Source organism: Pseudorasbora parva, chromosome 20 (assembly GCF_024679245.1).
Source record: "Pseudorasbora parva isolate DD20220531a chromosome 20, ASM2467924v1, whole genome shotgun sequence".
NCBI classification, from domain to species: domain Eukaryota; kingdom Metazoa; phylum Chordata; class Actinopteri; order Cypriniformes; family Gobionidae; genus Pseudorasbora; species Pseudorasbora parva.
In genome coordinates this window covers 717172-739222 of record NC_090191.1, presented here as the reverse complement: position 1 = coordinate 739222, position 22051 = coordinate 717172, and the positions used below count along the sequence as shown (strand labels likewise).

Below are 22051 nucleotides of genomic sequence, written 5' to 3'. Positions count from 1 at the left end.
CTGAAGGGGCAGAGAAAGATGACCCAATTGGCTTTCTGAAGCGGTCACTGCCGACCTGGATTCCATCACTAGCGGGCAAAGATATCGAAATCGAACGCGCGCATCAAATTTATTCCAGAGCTTCAACTGATCACGCCAAACCACGAGTATTTATCTTCAAGCTGTTACGCTATAACGACAGGAATCTGATTCTGAACGAAGCAAGACGCCATGGTCCTGTAAAATCAAACGACGGTGCAATGCTGAATTTCTTCCCCGACTTTTCTCCCGCGACGGCAAAGAAGCGGAGCTCTTTCTCTATAATACGGAAGGAACTGAAAGAGGCAGGCCTGCAGACCTTTCTTCAGTATCCAGCTACGCTGAAGGTTGTCATGAAACACGGCGAGACTAAACTACTATACTCTCCGGATGAAGCGCGCCGATTCCTTAACTCGATTACCGGATCTCATTCTCCGAGGATGGACGTTGCACAAGAAGGGATTATTGATACTGAGTGACTTGACTCCTGACTTAACACTCCAAAACTAACTTGGCATGTGATGGTCGTCTGCTGGCGATCTCTTTTCCCTCTCTCTCTTGGAAGCTAGGAGACAATATATCACTAAAATACAGGTTTCAATACATATGACGTAATTACGTCTACTTTCTCTTTACAGAGAGTATAAATCTTCTTCTTCTTTTTTTTTTTTTTCTCTTCCAATTTTTCTTTTCTTTTTTTTTTTCTTCTTCTTCTTATTTGCTTTTACCTCACTTCATTACTGTTTCAAATTCGAATTCAAAGTTATTCTGTCCTCTTACACTAGGGCTAACAGCGGTGTACTAATGTTGTACAGGCTGTCATGTTGCTGTCACTGATAATGACAGGGGAGGTCGACAGACTGGGGTTTGTTCTTACTCCAGTCTGTAACAGTTCTATAGGGTGGGTTTTCTTTAAGTTAAAGAGTTTTTCGGGGGATGTGGGATGGGTTAAAGGTAGACTCGAGATAATTCACTTGCAGTGGTTTTACTTTGTCTCATTTGTACAACTCACTTTTTTGCTGGATACTTATGACTGAGTTAAATATACTAAGTTGTAATGTAAATGGTTTAAATGGCCCCCATAAACGTACAAGTTTTTTAGATTTACTGCGTCGAAGAAAGGTGGACATTGCTTTAATCCAGGAATCTCATTTGCGGAAGGAGGATGTTCATAGATGCAACAATAAATATTATGAGGTGGTCTCTTTTACTGCAGCTGAAAATAAAACTAAAGGTGTATTAATAATTGTTAGAAGAAATTTTAACATCTCCATTCTAGACAAAATTAGTGATATTGCTGGCAGAATAACTTGTATAAAAACGGTGGTTGAGAATAAGAAAATAGCTTTTCTCTCAGTTTATGCACCATGTAGTCCAGATCCAACTTTTTTTTCAGAATTATCCAGCTATCTCACTGATCTAACAGACTTTGAGATAGTAATGGGTGCAGATATGAACGCTGTAATGTCCCATGACCTTGATAGATCTGGTAACAATTTTTCTTATTCCCAGACTGCTTCTACTGAGCAACTTAAACAATGTATAGTCTCTTTTTCATTAGTAGACGCGTGGCGGTTATTTAACCCTTCCCAAAAATCATATACATTTTTCTCAGCCAGACACAAATCATATTCACGGATCGACTACATTTTTGTTTCCTCTTCATTGACTTCAATGATACTTGAAGTCGACATTTCTCCCCTCTCTCTGTCAGACCATTGTACCAATTTTTTGAAACTTTCAATTACCCAGAGACCTCCGCGAGCCCCCAGATGGCGTTTTAATACAAATCTATTAAAAGATGAGGTTTTTTGTGATCAATTCAGGTCTAAATTTTGTGAATTTATTGACATCAACATAGGCTCGGTAGATGACCCACGAATACTGTGGGAGGCGACAAAGGGTTTTATAAGGAATTTCTCGATTTCATATGCTTCTTTTCGCCAAAAAACTCACCGTAAGAAAATCTATGACTTAGAATCTGAACTCCGATCACTAGAACAGGCAAACCAACTCTTTTTTTCTGATAGTACTGCAGCCAAAATTGAAACTGTTAGGAAAGAACTTAATTTATTATATAGATACAAAGCTGAATTTCTTATTCAAAGATCCAGACAAAACTATTATTTTCAAGGTAGCAGACCTAGCCATCTGTTGGCTTTAAGACTTCGTAATAGCGAAAAATTTGCCAATATTACAGCAGTGAAATCAGCGAATGGTGAAGTTCTGACTGACCAGAAGAGTATAAATGACACTTTCCGTTCCTTCTATTGTGAATTGTACAGCTCCAGCTCTAAATGCAAATCTACCTCTTATACTTCTTTTTTATCTACTCTTAATCTCCCACATCTTTCAGATTCAGACTCTGAGTTTTTAGCTAGACCTATATCACTTGTCGAATTAGAATCATCGGTCAAACGAATGAGCAAAGGGAAATCCCCAGGCCTAGATGGCATACCAGTTGAGCTTTATTTGACCTTCTGGTCCAGTTTGGGTCCACTTATGCTGGATATGATACAATATTCAATTGATCAAGGATCCTTTCCACAAAATATGAACATAGCTATTATATCTCTTCTGTTAAAAAAAGATAAGGACTCAACATCATGCTCTAGTTACCGCCCACTCTCTCTAATTGGTACAGATGTTAAAATTTATGCAAAAGTTTTAGCTTGCCGTCTAGAAGGCTTTATGACCAAACTTATTCATCATGATCAAACAGGGTTTATCAAATCTCGCTCTGCCTCAGACAACCTGCGTAGACTGCTTCACATAATTCACTCATCAGAACAATTGATTTCTCCCTCTGCAATACTCTCTTTAGATGCAATGAAAGCATTTGACCATTTGGAGTGGAACTATTTGTGGGCAGTGCTAGATCACTTAGGTTTTAGCTCTAACTTTATAAACATGATTAAAATCCTGTATGCTAATCCCTCAGCTTCCATTCTTACAGGCCAGGTATGTTCACAACGATTTCCAATTGGAAGAGGCACTCGTCAGGGTTGTCCTCTTTCACCTTTACTCTTTGCTTTATCTTTAGAACCTCTTGCTCAAGCTGTGCGTCAGTCAGAACTTATACTCCCTATATCGGTTAAGAACACCTCACGTCACATATCTTTATTTGCGGATGACATATTGCTTTTTTTAGACAAGCCAGTTCAATCAGTCCCCCACGTTTTAAATTTATTTAATCAGTTCAGTAACCTATCTGGGTACACAATTAACTGGACAAAATCATATCTGCTCCCTCTTAATTTCTGTGTTGGGTCTTTGACATTTTCTGGTTTCATTTCAGTGGTGCATTTCTTCAAATATTTAGGTGTAGATATTTATCCATCTCTGCAGGACATTGTTTCAAAAAACTTTAACAACAACTTGGCTAGAGTCACCTCAGATCTTGCAAATTGGACACACCTTCCTTTTTCTTTACATGCTAGAATATCTGTTATTAAAATGAACATCCTTCCTCGTGTTAATTTCTATTCCTTTATGATTCCTTTACCTCCACCAGCTGGCTATTGGAAAAAACTTAATTCAGTAATTTCTCGTTATATTTGGAACGGTAAACGTCCTCGAATTAAGTTATCTACTCTACAGCGCAGCAGATCAGATGGGGGCTGGTCCTTTCCAAATTTTAAGTTATATGCAGACTCCTTTACTCTCCATGCACTGTCAACATGGTTTATTTCAAATGTGTCAACTTCATGGTGGGCTATTGAGGAATCTCTGGTTTCTCCTCACAATATAAAGCATTTGATTTTTGCTGGTGTCTCACTTAGACAATGTAAACTTCATTTTGGCCCTATCATAACACATTTTATTTCTACTTGGAGAATGGTGGCGAGAAAGATAGAGCCAAATTTGATGTGGCATCGTCATTCACCTCTGTTCCATAATAATAATTTTTTATCAGGAAAGAACCCATTTCACTGTCCACAATGGGTTAAATGTAAAGTATACTCCTTTGGTGATATCTATGATGACAAAGGCCTGAAATCATTTCAAGATATTAAGGCTCTTTTTAGTATACCAGGAACTTCTTTTTTCATGTACCTTCGCATTAGGTCAGCGCTTCGCCCATTTGGAGTTCCCTGGGATACACGACTGCCTGTACACCCCTTACTGAAAGTATTACTTCCAACTGATAATTCGGTTATTTCTGGTTCAGGTATTTACTCTTTTCTCCTTAAAAACTCATACAAACCATTATCCATAGCAACTGTCTGGTCCAAGGATATCAGTGGTGACGCTCAAACTTTATTTTTTGACCAAATTTGGGAGACAATTACATCATCCTCAAGAAACCCAAATCATCAGATGATCCATTGGAAACTTCTGCATAGACTTTATCTGTCCCCTTTAAAACGCTTTTATATGCATCTGTCACCTTCGCCAAACTGTAATTTATGTCCGCAGAAGGCACTTGGTACATATTTACATTTCTTTTGGGAATGCCCTGCACTTTTTCACTTCTGGTCTCAGCTTGCTCATGACATATCATTTCTGTTGAATAAGGATATGGTCTTGACTCCAGAACTCTTCTTCTTAAATAACTTCTCTGAAATGGTGTTGTCTTTGCAACAGAGAAAATTACTTTTAGCTGCTCTCACTGCTGCAAAGAAAATGTTAGTTAGTCGCTGGATTCCTCCGCATACGATGTGCAGACGTGTTTGGGGCTTATCTCTGCTGGATATTATTTCTTTGGAACTATCAACAGCTCGCATTCATGGAGCAAAGATAAAGACCTTGAAGATCTGGAGTGCTATTTTTGATATGGTTAAATCCTTTGTTTCTTCTTTTTGATGTTAATTTAACTTATATGTATGTGTATATGTTTTAATTTTTACTGTATTTTTACCTTTCATTTACTTATTTTTATCTGACGACTAGATATTTCTTTTCACCTTTTCCACTGCAATGATCTGTAATTTCTCAGTACAGTACAAGTCTACCATGGGGGGTGGGGGGAGGGTAACATTCAAATATGTTGTCTTCTCCTTATTGTTCTGACTATTCAATAAAAACAATTGTTCACAAAAAAAAAGAAACTCACTCAGAGACCCTCGAGGACTAGCCTAGAAATCTAGACGCACCCTAGCGGCAGCAAATTTAATTTGCCCGCAAGTGTGGTCTAGCAACTCTGAATTCCTATCTGAGCTGTATTCCTCAGAATCTGGACGGCCCAATCACATCGTGTAGGTAGGCTATAGAGTCGGCGGGCGGGGCCATAATGACGACGGCCGAGTTGCGTTTGCGTGCTTCTAGTAACACAGTCTTCTAGTAAACACAGAAACTGGCAAACGGCGGCGGTCTTTCGAATCAGCTCTGCCCGTGCCTCCGGAAGACTTGGAGTTAAGCTTTCCTCTGAGAAAAGAACAAAGAGCGGCACTGAAGTCATTCTTAAAAAGGGAAGATGTGTTCGGAGTTTAGCCGAGCGAATACGGCGAATGTTTAATCAGTCAGCGAGCTCCCCTTCACCGCCGTTGCTCCGGTTGGTGTAGCGCTATCCTATCGCGTGCAGAGGGAGTTTGAAAGACAACCGTTTATCCGCCCCTCGGATTGAGCCCTGTCTATGGTGAGTTTCCAGACCAAACATCTTGATGTGGGTCTGGCTTGTCAGGCTACTCGAGGACCATTACGGACGAGTTTGCTTTGTAACTGTTTGTTGAGTCCATGGCAAAAAAAGTCAATCAACATAAAATCCGGGAGGTTGGTGAAGTTTGCAATGTTCAGAAAGTCTATTATGTGGTCCTCGAGTGATTGAGTTCCCTGGCATAGACGGACAAGACATACTTCTGGATCCATGTGGGCGAAGTCTTCTGTAACAAACTGCTCTGAAACAGAAGGTTGGTTGAAGATCCAAACGCAGTATTTATTGAAGGGTAATCCAAAGTCGTAGTCCATAAAACAGGCAAGAGGTCATAACAGGTAGGGATGGCTGGCGCGAAACTCACGTTTCGACGCTGTATCGAGATCCCGAAGCGCGGACGCTTCGAAACACTGCTCCGAGCTGTGATTCGACACACCCATGTCACGTGACTACAGCTAAACAAAGCGCCGAAGTGTTTCATCAGGTGCGCCTGTCGAGACTGCTTTGATTAAAAGGGGCGGAACAAACCCCACAGTCACACATCTGAATGAACCTAATTCCCCACAGTTACAAGTGACGTTAATCCATCTTCACCTCATGGGTTTTTGTGAGAGGAGAGAGATTTTGTGAAAGAAGTGAGATTTATTGTGTGCTTTGGTTAGTTATATTTAGGCTAGATTTAAATGAGATATATTAACTGGTAGGTCAAGACAGTGACAGATAGTTAGTAATAGGATAGATATAGGCTAGTGACACATTCATATAGGCTACGTTAGAATTATAGCCTAGATATAGAATATATAGAATTACATAGATATAGAAGATATTCATAGGTGACATATAGATAGATATGGAGGCTCCACATAAGAGATGCCGTACTACATCTGGTGTGGGAGCATTTCCATTTGGAAACACCGCATAAAGTGAGATGTGTGTATTGTGTATTGTGTTGGCCCAGAATGTATGATCCATTAACTTAATTTTCAGTAATTTTTCCTCATTTAAATGTACTTGCTAAAAAAAATATTTGTGCATGCTAGCAACAAGTGTCCCTTATGAGAGGATTTATTAAAAGGCTGAAGAAATATGTAAAAAAATAAAAAAAAAGTCAGCCTTCAACAGCAGAGCAATTCATATTTTGCATAAAAATGTTATGTAGCAAATGACACATTGTGGCTTTATTTCTTTTAATATTTAATTTTAATCTTAATTTTTCATGAAAAAATAGGTAAAGGTTATGAAACCAAGTAGATGTCAGAAGGATGTTAAAAACGTTTTTTTGTTTTTGTTTTTACAAACAGTAGATCACTGTCAAGGTTTCAGATCAATACACACAACTGTCCACTAGATGGCGTCATGGAGACAGGTGTCAGGTGTTGTTTCGAAGCTTCGGCACATTTGCTTCAACTGTTTTAGTGCTTCACGAAGCCTTGGTTTGCCCATCACTAATAACAGGAAATCAGTCCAATCGAGCAAACAAAACAGAGGAGACAGGCAAAAGGGTAATCCACGGAGAAGGCAAGAAATCAAAGACCAAGATACATGAAACCAGGGAAATGCTCAGAAATGCAGTATACACTAAACAAGACTTTAGCCTGAATGTCATCTGTGTTATCTGTGTTGGCTGGCTGTGTCTCACTATCTGTTTGCTTAAAGATCTCAAGACTGTGCTGTGTCTCTGTGCTCTGCCCAGCTCACTGGCCGTTGTTTGCCTAAGTTATAATTAAAGAGATATTCACCTGCTTCCTAGCTCCTGGGTTCTCTCTCTCTCCCTTTCCCCACATGACATTTTGCTCTCTTCCCTTTTTTATTTTTGGAAAGTGCGATGCAGTGTTCATTCAGTGAATCAGTCAGGTGAAAAACCTTTAAATACAAATATAAACACCATCTAAAGAGCACAAACAGATGCATTCACATAAAAACAGGATTTAGCACACAAACATAATTTAAACAATTGATCATAAATTAGTATTAAACAGCAGATATTCCAACATTTACACCGTAAATAAATTCAACTTGCTGGGGGAGGTGCACATACAGCAGTTTACCAAAACAATAATGTTATTGTAATAGTAATATTTCATATTTTGTTAAATATTTTTAGCAATAATAATAATTAGTAGTAGTAGTAATGTTTACATATAAACACAACATTTTATATACACACACTTTTCATTTGTAAAAAAAAATAAAAAAATATTGCATTTTAAATTGCAATCACAATTTTAACCAGAATAATCGCAATTAGATATTTTCCCCCAAACGTGCAGCCCTAGTAAATACTATAGATGTAGCATGCAGATGGTACAGATACACAATTTAACAAGTAAATATGTTATAGACACACATGACAACTGATAAACACAGGATGTTTTATTCCATATCCTTTCACACCTTAGCTAACAAATCACTAGTAAATGTTTAAGATAATTATATTCCTCTTATTCAGTCATCTCAAGTCAAGGAAGTAGGTATTAACAACTACTATTTAAAAACAAATCTTCATCTTGTCAAAAATAAATTAATTTTGATATTTGTTAAACATTTGTTTTACATTGACTTTTGGTTTAATTTATATTAAAAAAGAAATAAATCAGGAGTCATTGGTAAATGTTGTCAAACTATTTATTTCAGTGAGTTGAGAAAGACAGCACAAGAAAGACACACCTAAACATACATTTAGTGCCTAAACTATCATGAATACACAAGTAAGTAAAACTTTTGAATGACATTTTAATATTTATGGTATATGTGCTTTTTTATACATGGAAGTTATTTTCCTCTTATTAATTCTTCTCAAGTCGTATCCTGACATAGGTTATGCTGTCCTGATATTGTTCAGACGCTGGCCTGAATTCATCCAAAGTTTTTTCATACTCTTCCAGGGCCTTCTCCAGTTGATCCCGTGAAACACTGCCTCCAATGGCCCCAGCAATCATATCAACACCAATTATCGGTAAAAACACATCATTGTATAACACTGGAGTAAGCACATGAACAGACAGTTTTTTATACAGCGTTGGTTCCAGCTTCTCCTTCAGGTGTGTGTCAATCTTCTCCACTTCAGCCTGAATCTCACGTATGCGTGCGATGATCACCTCACAGTTCTCCTTCACAGACGCTTTCTCATTCACGGCGATCGGACTGAAGGACAAACCCACGTGCTTCTTGAGAGTCTCAATGAGTTGGTTGGTGGCGCGGAAGTTGTTCTTCATCAGTTCTAGAAGCTCTTGATGTTTGCGGGTAAGCCTCTGTCTTCTTTCAGGATTTCCAGGGTAGAAGAGATCACTCCACATACTGGACTGTGAGCTCCCCATCTCTAAAGGTCAACATGTTAGATTTCAAGCAAGCTGAAATGAACTTAAATGCTGTCAGATAAAGTTGACGATTGTTCTTGCTGACCTGTCTCTGAATCTCTGAAGAGCGTCTGAGCTGTAGTTTGAGCTTCTGTTTCTCCTGAGATCTCTAACACACTGCAGTCAGTCAGTGCAGACGATGTGTTTTATAGCCAGAAGCTGCTTCACTTTCACTTTCAGTATGATGCACAAACTGCACTTTCACTGGACAGCATGACTCTGCTTTTTGGTTTGGTGGCGCCCTACTTTAAACCTTTAAAACTAGTCCAAATGTAATATTTCAGTGATGCTGCTTTGTATGAACATTATATTTATCCAGTGGCTGCAGTGAGCTATACTGACGGCGGCCTGACGAACACCAGATAATGGCAGCGGAGCGTGGAACCACTGCTTTAGCCAACTGTTTCTGTCTACAGTACTGGATTTGAGGGAGGCATTTACCTGGTTGACACAAATTACACAAAACTATCACCCCTGTAAAGATACTGTTACGTTCTCTGTTGTAATGTCTAGGATGAGAGGGACACGTAACATAAAGGATGGACAACGACTAAATAGTTTATAACAATAATTTATTTAATTAAAAAGATTTTACACACACGAAAAAGAGAGATGGGGAGCCCAACAACCGCAGATAAAAATCATACTACGGAAATTAGTCTCCCCACTCTAAACCGAAAAAATAACTACAAAAGAAAACGATAAAGTGACAACAATGGCTTGTGGTGTCGGCGGCTGGCAGCGAAAGAAAGCACAATCTGTATTTCCGGCTTTATATCCCAGCTTCCCGGGCTTGACCAATATGGAGCTAGGAAAAAAGGAAATCACATTCAATAAATACAAATAATGCACCTGGGCTGGGCGTACACGTGGTGTACGTAACTGGTACCATGCCCCTTTACAAATCACTTTAGCTTAATAGTGCAAAATCACGTACATGATATCAGTGTTGGCCATGTTACTTTAAAAAAGTAATTAGTTATAGTTACTTCTCATAAATAGTAACTCAATTAGTAACTGAGTTACATCACTATAAAAGGAACTAATGACCAGGAAAAGTAACTACTGTGTTACACATTTTTTAAATGTTCAAATATGTCAAATAACTTGAATGCACCCAATATTAAAAGTTAAATGAATGAAATGGACATTAAATAGAATAAATTATTATTATAAAACATTGTACACTAATCTACACTATTTTAACGTTGCTGTGGGACAATGTGAGGGACACCTATCAAATTCAGTACATTATTGTAAATATTATCAGTACTATAGTGGAACAATAAAACAAAATACATGGTTTAGAACTGTAATATTTATTGCACTGAAAAAATGAACGCTGTTTATCTATAACGCCGTTATTCCCATCACTGCATGATATTAATGGAATTGCTTGATTTTTTAGATAATTTACAGCTATAGATAAATCAACTCTAAATAAATGTCAATTGTCCAGCATTCCAGCGCACAAGGTGACGATGAGCTACGGCGTGTGAGTTTGATTGTTTTTGTTGTCTTTGTGCTGTTGTCTTGGCAGTTGTCAGGAGGGTCCAAATTAGGATGGGGTATATGAATGTGGCTGTTACCTTGCTGAAATCTGAACTTTTGTGTGGCACACTATTGGACTTCTCAACATTGGCACTGACCTGTTCAATAGATTTTCTGAATCTCCTAGAAGAAACACACACAAACTGTATCTGTAGTCACAGCAATATTTAAACTTCTTTTAATTTCAAACGACATCAGAAGATGTCCTTGCACAGTTCTCTTAGCCCTTTCGAAGGTTGTGACCTAGTGCGTTAGAAGATACTGAATTCTTACTGGCCAATGGAATGGAATTGGTATTCTGTGGATGAACATCCTCTACTCTTTGGCTAAATGTCCACAAAATGATTTCACTGTTGAATCTGTCAGCAATACTTTGTATGCTGAGGTCAAGAGTTGCAAAATAACCTCTTTGAAACTTTTCTTGCTCTCTTTTTTTTGTGGAAGTCAATGGTAGTGTTTGGGGCTAGTTTTACTGTTTCACCTGACATGTCTTTTGCACGAACAATATCTATCTGGCACTTATGAATCTTGGCTTCCTTGTCGGCAAAGCAGAGATCGTTTGATGGCTGCTTTTGTTTAGGGGAGTCAGGAGTACTGTCAAGATAAACAATGAGAAGAAACATATGTTTTAACCCCTAGAGGTTGATGATCACATCGGCGCAAAGGCCTCAATTTCTTTCTTATCAGTGTCAAAAAGACTCAAATAACTCTTTGTCTCTTTGTACTTTTATTTGTGTACAGTCACAATAAAACCATGTTGTGCTTTTTACTAAATAATGAAAACAAACATGATGCACAATCTGCAGCCTCTGTGTCAATGATGTTCATTTAGATCTTAGTCTTTAGAGTACTTGTCAGTACTTGTACTTGTACTTGTCACACAAACTTGCAACATGTCAAAAAAACTTTAAATTGTCAGGTGTAAATCATGTAAATCAAATATTCTGTTTATGTAATCTGTTTGAAAAAAAGAGAGTTATCTTAGTACTTAGAAGATTAAGTGCTCTTCTTAGAGCACTTAAATGATGCTCAAATGATAAGAAAATACATCTATCACACCACCTGCATCTGTTCACATCAGACCAACATGCTTAGATGTGAAAGATGGGTTTATACTGCCTTCACATGCTATCGGAATCATCGTAAATACGAGTTTCCGAGGTAAACATTTCACATGAACGCCCTCTGGTGTCGTGTTTAACACTGGGTAGTTCGGAAATAATTTTGATACCCAAGTTCCCAAGATGGGCGTGGCATAACCGTTAAAAATGGCGGATGGGAGACAAATTTCTGCATGGCAGGTGTTTTATTAGGGTTTTTTTCAACAAATATTTCATTGTTTTGTCATTAAAGTATTACATATTTACATAAATTAAAAATTATTTGAATGCAAACAATAATCATGGACAGATTGTCTAACATTATTTGTGTTGCATTCCACGGTTGTACCGGACTCTATTTCCCCAGAATCCTCCCTGTCTAAAACCTGAACTCACTTTCTTCCTCATTGTCTTTCCCGCACTCTCCGGATTCCCTGCACTCCTGGTCGGTTCTTACTGTTGTTTGATGGTTGGTGTTGTAAGTTTGAAAGACTTTCTAACCATAAATATCTATGGTTCTAATAACATGCTGGTCTAACAGAACTGTCACTGACAGACGTGTGTGATTGTTTCCAACACCTGGCCCCGCCTTGATGCTGTGATTGACAGGGTGGGACGGAGACTTGATCGGCTCGGATTGCACTTTCAATTCCACATTGAATGGTGCAATCGCAAGTATCTTAACTGGGAGTGTAAATGCAATTAAGAAAAATAACATTTAAATTATAATTTTGCTACAATTTTTGCTTGAACATGTTAAATACATCTAATAATTTCTGCAATACATTTTAATTTTAATTTTGCAACTTATAAAGCATTAAAAGATATATTTAAAGGATCTGTAAAAACTAGTGTAGGAAATAGCCATTTCTAAATTATATTATCATTTTGCTCCAAATGTTGCACACATGGTATGGAAAATGTATATGTAAATACTGAATTTCATTGCCATTTTACATATTGCATTGCAAATTGAAATTCCCTACACATGAGCTTCCATACAATGATTCTCACATCAGTTTGAAGCAACTCCAGGCAAAAACACCCATTAGTCTAAAGTATTGTGGACACATCTATTGTGTGTTTTAAAGGTATTAATTCAGGGACTCGAACCCGGGTCCGCCCGTACGAGAGTTGGACTCTCTAACAAGGAGGCTAAAGGCTGCAACCCCTAGTGTCAGTCGCTAGAGATCAGAGGAGTGAGGTTTACTTGCACAGTGACTACCGTTACACATGTACATACATGTTGCTCTCATATAATGGTAACCCAGTTTGTGGTGAATACAGTGTAATTACACTTTTGCCAAAAATGTGTTTATAAGCAACTGAAAAAAAGCAAAAATGTCAGAGCATGTCAAAACTTCTGAAGGGCTCCAAAACAGCTCAGACTTTAGAGGGTTAAAATAATATTTATTATTATTATTTAACTCCAATGGTAAAATAATGTAAGACTATTAATGGGTTAGTTCACCCAAAAATGAAATTTCTTTCATTAATGACCTCTGTTCATCTTTGGAACACAGTTTAGATTGAGTCCGAGGCCTTTCTGTCCTTTGAATGTAAGTGTATGCCCACTTGCTGTCCATGTCCAGAAAGGGAATAAAAACATCATCACAGTAGTCCATATGAGACATCAGTGGGTTAATTAGAGTCTCTTGAAGCATCCAAAATACATTTGGGTCCAAAAATAACAAAAACTACGACTTTATTCAGCATTGGCTTCTCTTCCGCGTTTGTGTTCAATCCTCAAATAAAGATTCAAACGGTTATGAATCAGCGGTTTGACAGTTTGACACGCGATCCGAATCATGAATCATGACCTTTTGAGGAGAAGAGAAGACAATGGTGAACATAAAACATAAACCCCAAAACATAAATAGAGATAGACTGGTTAAAAGTTAAAGCTGTTCAAATTAGGAAAACATAAGCATGTCAAATGTTTGTAAGTATGTTGTTTAAATAAATTGCCATATATAAATTAAACATATATTGGTGACATATATAGTCATTACATTCAATATTATATAAACAACAATCATATGCATAGTATTAATATATGTCAATATACTCATTTAATATGGACAATTTATATATGTTATAAACTTATATCAACATAAATGTGGAGATATTTAAATATGTGATAGAAATATATTGTCTTATATTTAGCATATATAACTATCATTTGCGATATAGGGACATATATGTCATATATTACATTTCCGTATGGGTAGCAAGTGAGTTTTCTTCAGTGCTGTGACGTATTTCCAAGTAAAATGGAATACTGAATAGAGGGCAGGGTTTGATTTCAGCACTTCACATCTCCATCTCTCGCTCATAGCAGACGAACGGTTGGAGGTTACGCATTTTAAAGTCTAAGCCATCAAACTGACATCAGCTGAGGAGGAATGCTGTTTCCACACCGGAAGTTACTTATCAGATTTTGATTAAAGACCTCACCACAAGACCTTTAATATGTGCTAACAAAGTAAATAAGATCGATTTTGATTTCATAAAGGTTAAATCTTTCATAACATGAGATTTTGGACATTTTACAGAGAAACCAAGCGTAGCTACAATAAACTTCATAACCTGTAAGGTCATTAAAATGTCATGCGATGCAATAGGTCTTACGTGTGTCTGTTTTAATGGCGGATAAAACACACGTCCACCTTTGACTTATGGTCAAAAACTCAATTTGAGCTTGCTTTTGGTGGAATGTCAATAATAAAAATGACACATGCAAGTGTCTGACCATGTAAAGCCACACTATCAACTTTGACTACACATCAGGCATGTGCCGATATCAATTTTTCATGTTGCGATTAATTGCGAAGCTCTTATCACGGTATACGATGTCACGATATTGAAATAAGTTGCAAAAAAAGTGTTGTCATAGCACAGCTTTAAGAACTATTTTTGTAATAACAAAAATAACTGAATGTTGAAATACAATAATACAATGCACCAGAAATATATACAGCTCTGGAAAAAGAGAAATCAATGTTAAGTGGTCTCTTGATTTTTTCCAGAGCTGTAAAAGTAAAATTTCCAAACAGATTAAAGTGCAAAAAAATTAGGCTATAAAGAACAACAGGTGGGCTAACAAATTACAATAAGGTCTCATTATTTAATGCATTAACTAAGATTGAGCAATAGCTACATTTTGTAACGGTGGTCGTCCAACACTATAACAATTTTAACAAAACAAAACAAAAAAAACAAAAATCTTCAGAGGCGAGAATCGAACCCGGGTCGCCGGCAGGAAAACCGCTAAACGCTAGACCACTGTAATGATGATGCTTTTCGGCCGACAACCGTGTTAAGTTGACTCGCAGTCCCAAAAGCTAAAAAAACAACAACAACATATATATATATATTAGCAAGCAATAATGTTCGGGCGCCAGACAAGTATATACTTGTTTCTTTAATAAGATTAGAAAGTATTTTTGATAACCACAATTTTCTTCAAAAAAAGAGAAGAGAGAAAAAAAATAAATAAATAAATAAACAAGTATCCATACTCTTTAAATCACGTTAATAATATAATTAAAGAAAAGAAAGGAAAAAAATAGTCAGACAAATCAGCACTTGTTAAATCTGTGGTATGGAGTGCTGGATGTGATGTGTGTGTGTGTGTCAGGGATATGTAATGATTGAATGCGTCTCTTGTGAATATAACACTGACCCAGGTTTGCAGCACGGGTGGTTAAGAGTGACCCTGGCACATCGTCCGCGTCAGTCCGTCTTGCTCTTGTCTTTCTTCCTTCTCTACCAAGCCACCGAATTAGGAGTACGGTACACACCACCGACCCATTCAAACACAGGCCAAGAGACAACTGTCGTGAGGCTAACCTGGTAGCCCCACCTCCTCCTCACGATGCCCGGAAATGCACACGTTCCACCCGCAATGACTGCCTCCAATGAGAACAAGGTTACTCGTCAGTCGAACATGCCCCTCAATTTTTCATTAAAAAAGTTATTTTGTTATTAAACAGTAACTAAGAAATGAACATTACTTAGAATGATTAATTCTTTATTAGTGTTTTTCATTGTCAGTTTTGTAATAATGAATTAACATGTTAACTAATGAAGTCGTTTGTCTTTTGGACAAATAATCAGAACAGTTCTAATCAATAGGGCATGTTGTAGTCCAGATTAAAACATAAAAATGTTTAAGTTTGAAAATAAATAGCCTATTACGTCTTTAAGTATTAAGTATTCGGTGCTGTGATGAACAACACTGAGATCACAAAAACGAATGGCTGTTTTACAAACTACACGCGTTTGTTTTGTTTGTGGGGTTGCCTACTACACAGTGTTTAATTATTCAAAAATATAAATAGTGTTTTCCATCTCCTGTAAACTAGCGGTTTACGCCTGACATCAACGATATATGAAAGCTTCCTGTTGGGAGGATACTGGGCGAGTGGTTTTATTAGGCCTGTGGCACATTATGAGGAAATCCGGCCCTGCAGACAGCATAGGGGATGTATCTGCTTTCACATCATTATTGATTTTGCTATGGACTTCATTCCCTAAGTAGCGGCTCTTTTGCTGAGATGTAGGATGGAAGTACGTTGGGGGTTTTCTGTGATGACCTGAGATGAGTTTGAAGCATTTTTTCATCCCTCACTATGTGTTCTGTGCCAGACTAGCTGGGACTGCTCACAGCACCTACATACTGTTACCCTATTTTTGGTTCAACTGCTTCTGTAGCATTAGTGATTTATTAACTTCCTTTGGATAATCATCTGCTAAAAATACATCATCGGAAAACACCATTGTTTTTTTGGATCGGCTGACTTATCATGTCCATTAATAGGGGGCTTTTTGCTGAGATGCAGGATGGAAGTCCTTTTGGGTTTTTTCCAGGATGACTAAAAATGAAAGTGAAGCATGTTGTCATTCCTTGCCACTAAATCCTTTATTTCCCTGAATGTGTTTTTTACAATTATCAGACTAATGAAGAACCTAAGAAATGATACCACAGGTACGATTTTCACTGCAGTTAGACCCTATATTGACTGCATTTATCATTCAGAGCCACCGTCAACAATCCCTTAGTCATGCTGTCCAGTGAAAGTGCAGTTTGTGCATCATACTGAAAGTGAAAGTGAAGCAGCTTCTGGCTATAAAACACATCGTCTGCACTGACTGACTGCAGTGTGCTCGAGATCTCAGGAGAAACAGAAGCTCAAACTACAGCTCAGACGCTCTTCAGAGATTCAGAGACAGGTCAGCAAGAACAATCGTCACCTTTATCTGACAGCATTTAAGTTCATTTCAGCTTGCTTAAAATCTTACGTGTTGACCTTTAGAGATGGGGAGCTCACAGTCCAGAACAAACTAATGCTTTGCTCTTAACAGATTGTCTCAGCAATCGCCTGAAAAGGTCTGATTGCAGGATTGGATATAAATAATTCATTGATTGTGTTGATGTCTCTGTATTAAATACATTTAATGAATTCATTTGAAATGTGTTGAAAAGCGTTTATTTCTTTCTTGCCATTTTGACTGATTCCACCTGGACATTTAAGTCATATTTGCTCATTCTCTTTAATGTATCTGCCCTGTTTTGATCTGGTTTCCTGGGATTTTTTGTTTTGTTTTTAGTCATCAATATTAAGTAGATATTTAATGGTGCTAATCAACCTTTAAAACATTTAGTCAGTTAAAGTTTTAGTTTTTTTTTTTCTTGGATGTCTGGTATTTGGTAAACTTTTGGGCTGGAAATTGCTGAGTGTGTGTGTGTGTGTGTGTGTGTGTGTGTGTGTGTGTGTGTGTGTGTGTGTGTGCATTCATGTGAACAAATGTGTGTGAGCTATAACTTAAAGAGATAGTTCACCCAAAAATTAAAATCCTGTCATCATTTACTCACCCTTAAGTTGTTCCACACCTGGACCTGTGAGTTTCTGCTGAACACAAAAGAAGATATTTTGAAAAATGTTTGTAACCAAACCGTTTCAAGCAACCATTGACTACCATAGTATTTCCCCCCCACTATGGTAGTCAGTGGTTGCTTGGATAAGTAAAAGTGCAAAGTTGCAAAAAAGGGCAATAGCCTACTCAATATAATAGGCTAAAACTACTTCAAATGTGTGCTTAAAGGGGCGGTGAAACACTCAGTTTCAGTCAATCTCATGTCAATCTTGAGTACCTATAGAGTAGCATTGCATCCTTCATATCTCTGAAAAGTCTTTAGTTTTATTATTTTTATAAAAGAAAGCTAGGCTGTACCGAGTCTTTCCGGAAAAAACCGAGCGCCTGGAGGCGTATCGAGTGGGCGGAGCTAAAGAATGACGAGGCGTATCGAGTGGGCGGAGCTAAAGAATGACGAGGCGTATCGTGTGGGCGGAGCTAAAGAATGACGAGGCGTATCGAGTGGGCGGAGCTAAAGAATGACGAGGCGTATCGTGTGGGCGGAGCTAAAGAATGACGAGGCGTATCGAGTGGGCGGAGCTAAAGAATGACGAGGCGTATCGTGTGGGCGGAGCTAAAGAATCACGAGCGCGGAGCTATAGCATTAGAGCTTCTGAAAGCTGAAATCCTCAAGCGTGGAAAAGAAAACGTTACCCTAATAAACCATGGCTATCAATCAGATTGAACTAATACAGATATGATCCAGAATCAGATCCGGAGGCTGAAATAAATTGAACAGGAGAAACAGCAAGAGCAGGACGTCCGTCTCTGTGGTATGTAACGTTACTGTACTTAGTGGCTTGTCAACATTTGCATTTGTTTACTTGTGGATTATGAGGACATGCTTTGGTTTATAAAAGTAGCCCTTGGCTACTTTTGCTCTCGGGGTCCCCCTACAGTTTGGAAAAAATAATTTCCTCAACTACTGTCGTAAGAGCTGTCCTCCTACAGCAGGGGACGCCAACGCGCGTGCATTTGCTGACATGACAACCCTGATAGCCCTGAGCTAGTGATGCGCAGGTCGTCTCATAACCCGCGGACCCCGTATGTCTATTTAATGGTCGCGGGTGCGCGGCGGGTTGTAAAAATATATACAGTGGTGCGGGACGGGCCAAATAACTTCATAAAAGTGGCGCCGCGGGTCGGTTCCCCTGAACACTGCAAGAGAAGAGCGCGTGTGAAATGTCTTCATCCCAGGTAACGTTACAGTCAGTGGCATATGCTTCAGCATGTCATATGAATATAATTTCATGGATTTTATTTTTTTCAAACGCCAAATAATCACGATGCTCACGTTTACAAGCCAGCGTCATTATAGTAGTCTATTGGTTAGCGTTTTACAGAATCTATCCACAACTTTCCTGCAAGTGTTAGTGGGCGTCGCCATGACACTCGATACTTCCGGTTGACGGTATCTCAGTTCCGGTTTAGCGCACACAGCAGTTATGTTGCTCACACCAGACACGAGTGACGCGAATAAATAGCGCTATTCGCGCGAACTTGGACGCGTGAACATTTTGAATCCATTCGCTTCATTCACTACACAACAGACATGAATTTGCGTCATGGGAGGGGCTTCTGCCAGGCAGCGGCAGCCGTCAGAAGGACGACCCGAGTTAAGGCTGCTCTCGCTGGGGTTAATGAGCGTTGAGCGCCGCTGATCGCCTGGGTCTCACACCTCCGAAATCTTGCTTCCATAAACCGTGCAACATAAACGGACCCGTTTGACATGTTGCCTAGCACCCTACGCACTCCATTCAATGCCCAACGAGCTTCAAATAAACTCAAGAATTGTGATGTAGAAGTAATATTTATATTTTAATATTTGTAATTGTTGAAATCACTATGTAATGCTTCTTTCATAGAAAATAAGCTCTTACAGTACATATTGAGTCTTATTAATATTAATCACAATCATTAGCATCAGTGCTTGTGAATTTCCTAAACAATGGTTTCTCTCTTTATTTTAAGACCCTGAAGAACAATGTGGAGTGATCTCTTCTACCCTGGAAATCCTGAAAGAAGGGATAGGCTTACCCGCAAACATCAAGAGCTTCTAGAACTGATGAAGAACAACTTCCGCGCCACCAACCAACTCATTGAGACTCTTAAGAAGCACTTGGGTTTGTCCTTCAGTCCGATCGCCGTGAATGAGAAAGCGTCTGTGAAGGAGAACTGTGAGGTGATCATCGCACGCATACGTGAGATTCAGGCTGAAGTGGAGAAGATTGACACACACCTGAAGGAGAAGCTGGAACCGATACTCTATGAGAAACTGAAGAACATGTCTCTGTCTGTCCATGACAATCATGAAGTTGCAAGAGTTGTTAATAAAGTTTGTGTTGTTAGTGGCTCTGTTGCCACTATTGCTGTTGGTTGGCTAATTAAAAATAGCCAAATTCTGACAAACATTAGCTTGGTGTTTCGTAGGATTGCAACAGGGGCTGCAGCTACTGTTACATTTGGGGTGTTCATTGGGATTGATATGATTGTTGAGGCCATTCTAGGAAGTATTGAGCGGGATCAACTTGAGAAAGCCCTGAAAGAGTATGAAAAAGCTTTGGATGAATTCAGGCCAGCGTCTGAAGAATATCAGGACAGCATAACCTATGTCAGGATTAGACTCAAGATGAAGGAATAACAGGAAAATAACTTCCATGTTCTTATGAGTTACCTGAAACATTCACAGGTTTACCAGTGATTCTTCAATGATGTGGAAAAGAAATTTTTGTATTCTTTTTAAAATTCCATCCAAAAGTTTTACTTACTTTGTGTATTCATGATAGTTTAGGCACTAAATGTATGTTTAGGTGTAAGTTATGTATTTATACATCTTTCTGGTACCATCTTTCTCAAGTTACTGAAATAAATAGTTTAACATCATCTACCAATGACTCCTGATTTATTTCTTTTTTAATATAAATTAAACCAAAATTCAATGCAAAACAAATGTTTAACAAATATCAAAATGTGTTTACTTTTGACAAGATGGAAATGGAATCTAATGGAAGATTTCGTTGTTTTGTTTTTAATAAAGTGCTTTCCTCTTGACAAACAGAAAGCACCAGAATGATGTCTCTTCCCATCTTTGGCAAGAAAGACGAAGCGAAGAAAGAAGAGCTCATAAGGCGTACCCAGACCCTCCACCACTATGTGCACAAGTACTACCACATCACCAACAGACTGTTGGACATCCTCAACACTCACCTGAACCAAAGTCCTTCCCCTGCAGTCGAAGCAGATGAACGTGTGAGTATTGAGAAGAACTGCACCAGGGTGAGAGATGTCATGCACATGATCGATGAGCTTTCTCAGCGGGAGGACAGGCATGTCCGTAAGAGCATTGATCCTGCTCTTTATCAGCAGATTGCCTTGTCTGGAGTGTCACCGAAAGACAAGGCTGCAGTGATAAAGGATCTGCATCAGGACACTCTGGGACTCCTGGGGAACGTCTTCGGCCCTCTAGTCACTGTTCAACTGGCACACAGTGTTCTGGGGAGTGTAATGCCTCCAGTGGAACAGGACAAGGCCATTCTGTCGCTTGCCCTCGGAGATCTAGTGCAGAGCAGACCAAGAATCCCTGAGCTTCTGTGTGGACCCGGGAACCAGCAGAAGAGCCTGCATGAAGCCCTAGGGTTAGTGGAAGATGCCCTTTCTGTCCTGAAGCCACCCTGCGACTCCTACAATGACATCCTGAGTGAAGTGGAAGCCTACATCACCATCATATCTGAAAACATCTAGAGCACATGTGACCGTGGATTTAGATTTATCACCTGGATTATAGAAATTAAACAGAAATTCCTCTATTGTATTGTTAAACGATTTAGACTTGCAGATACATGTAATAAAAGATATAATAATCACAGAAATGATAATGCATTGTTTTTTAGGTTCTCTCTCTAAGAATTAGCAAAACATGTAACTAACAACACATAGCAATACCATTGCCGATTAGAAACAAAACATCACATTACATGATACAACTCTCTCAGTATGATGTTTCTTTGACACACAACAAATTTACCATCGGATGATGCCAAATACTCAGTTAATCACGAGAGTGTCGCACTTCTCACGGAGCATCTCATGGTAAAATGAGTGAGAGGATATGCACATCATCAATTGTATCTCACATCGCCACCGACTGGCAATGCCAGATTAATTCAGACAATTTTGCAATTTGTACGCATGGGTAATGGTGAGGGGGTGAATAAAACCTTTTTCAACTTCTATGGTATTAGGATATCACAATAACCATCATCACCTGTAACACACACACACACACACACCACTAGCTCACCGGCTACAAATCTGTTCATAATGTAGGCTGTGGTTATGAAAGTGGCAGGGCTAGTGCTTCAGTAACTCATTATTGAGAAATCAGACAGTAAACTGAGCCAATCGCAGCAAAAACCCAAAGAGGAACAGGAGCAGTCAGAAAGGACATGTGGACTGCAGCTGGAGGTCAAGACGTGATTGTGAAGGCATAAAGCAGCAACATGGCCCTCAAAGTA

The 22051-nt window shown here is 38.7% G+C and overlaps 2 protein-coding genes across 2 annotated transcripts; one reads left to right on the top strand and one right to left on the bottom strand.

The window, feature by feature from the left end:
* Nucleotides 1-8397: 8397 nt before the first annotated feature.
* Nucleotides 8398-8928, bottom strand: LOC137049939 (single-pass membrane and coiled-coil domain-containing protein 3-like). Its single transcript, XM_067428682.1, has one exon. The coding sequence runs from the start codon at nt 8926-8928 to the stop codon at nt 8398-8400; it is 531 nt and encodes a 176-aa protein (XP_067284783.1).
* A 7866-nt stretch (nt 8929-16794) lies between these two features.
* Nucleotides 16795-21278, top strand: LOC137049000 (single-pass membrane and coiled-coil domain-containing protein 3-like). Its single transcript, XM_067427391.1, has 2 exons — nt 16795-16853; nt 20596-21278. The coding sequence occupies exon 2, from the start codon at nt 20607-20609 to the stop codon at nt 21276-21278; it is 672 nt and encodes a 223-aa protein (XP_067283492.1). The 5' UTR covers nt 16795-16853; nt 20596-20606.
* Nucleotides 21279-22051: the final 773 nt, after the last annotated feature.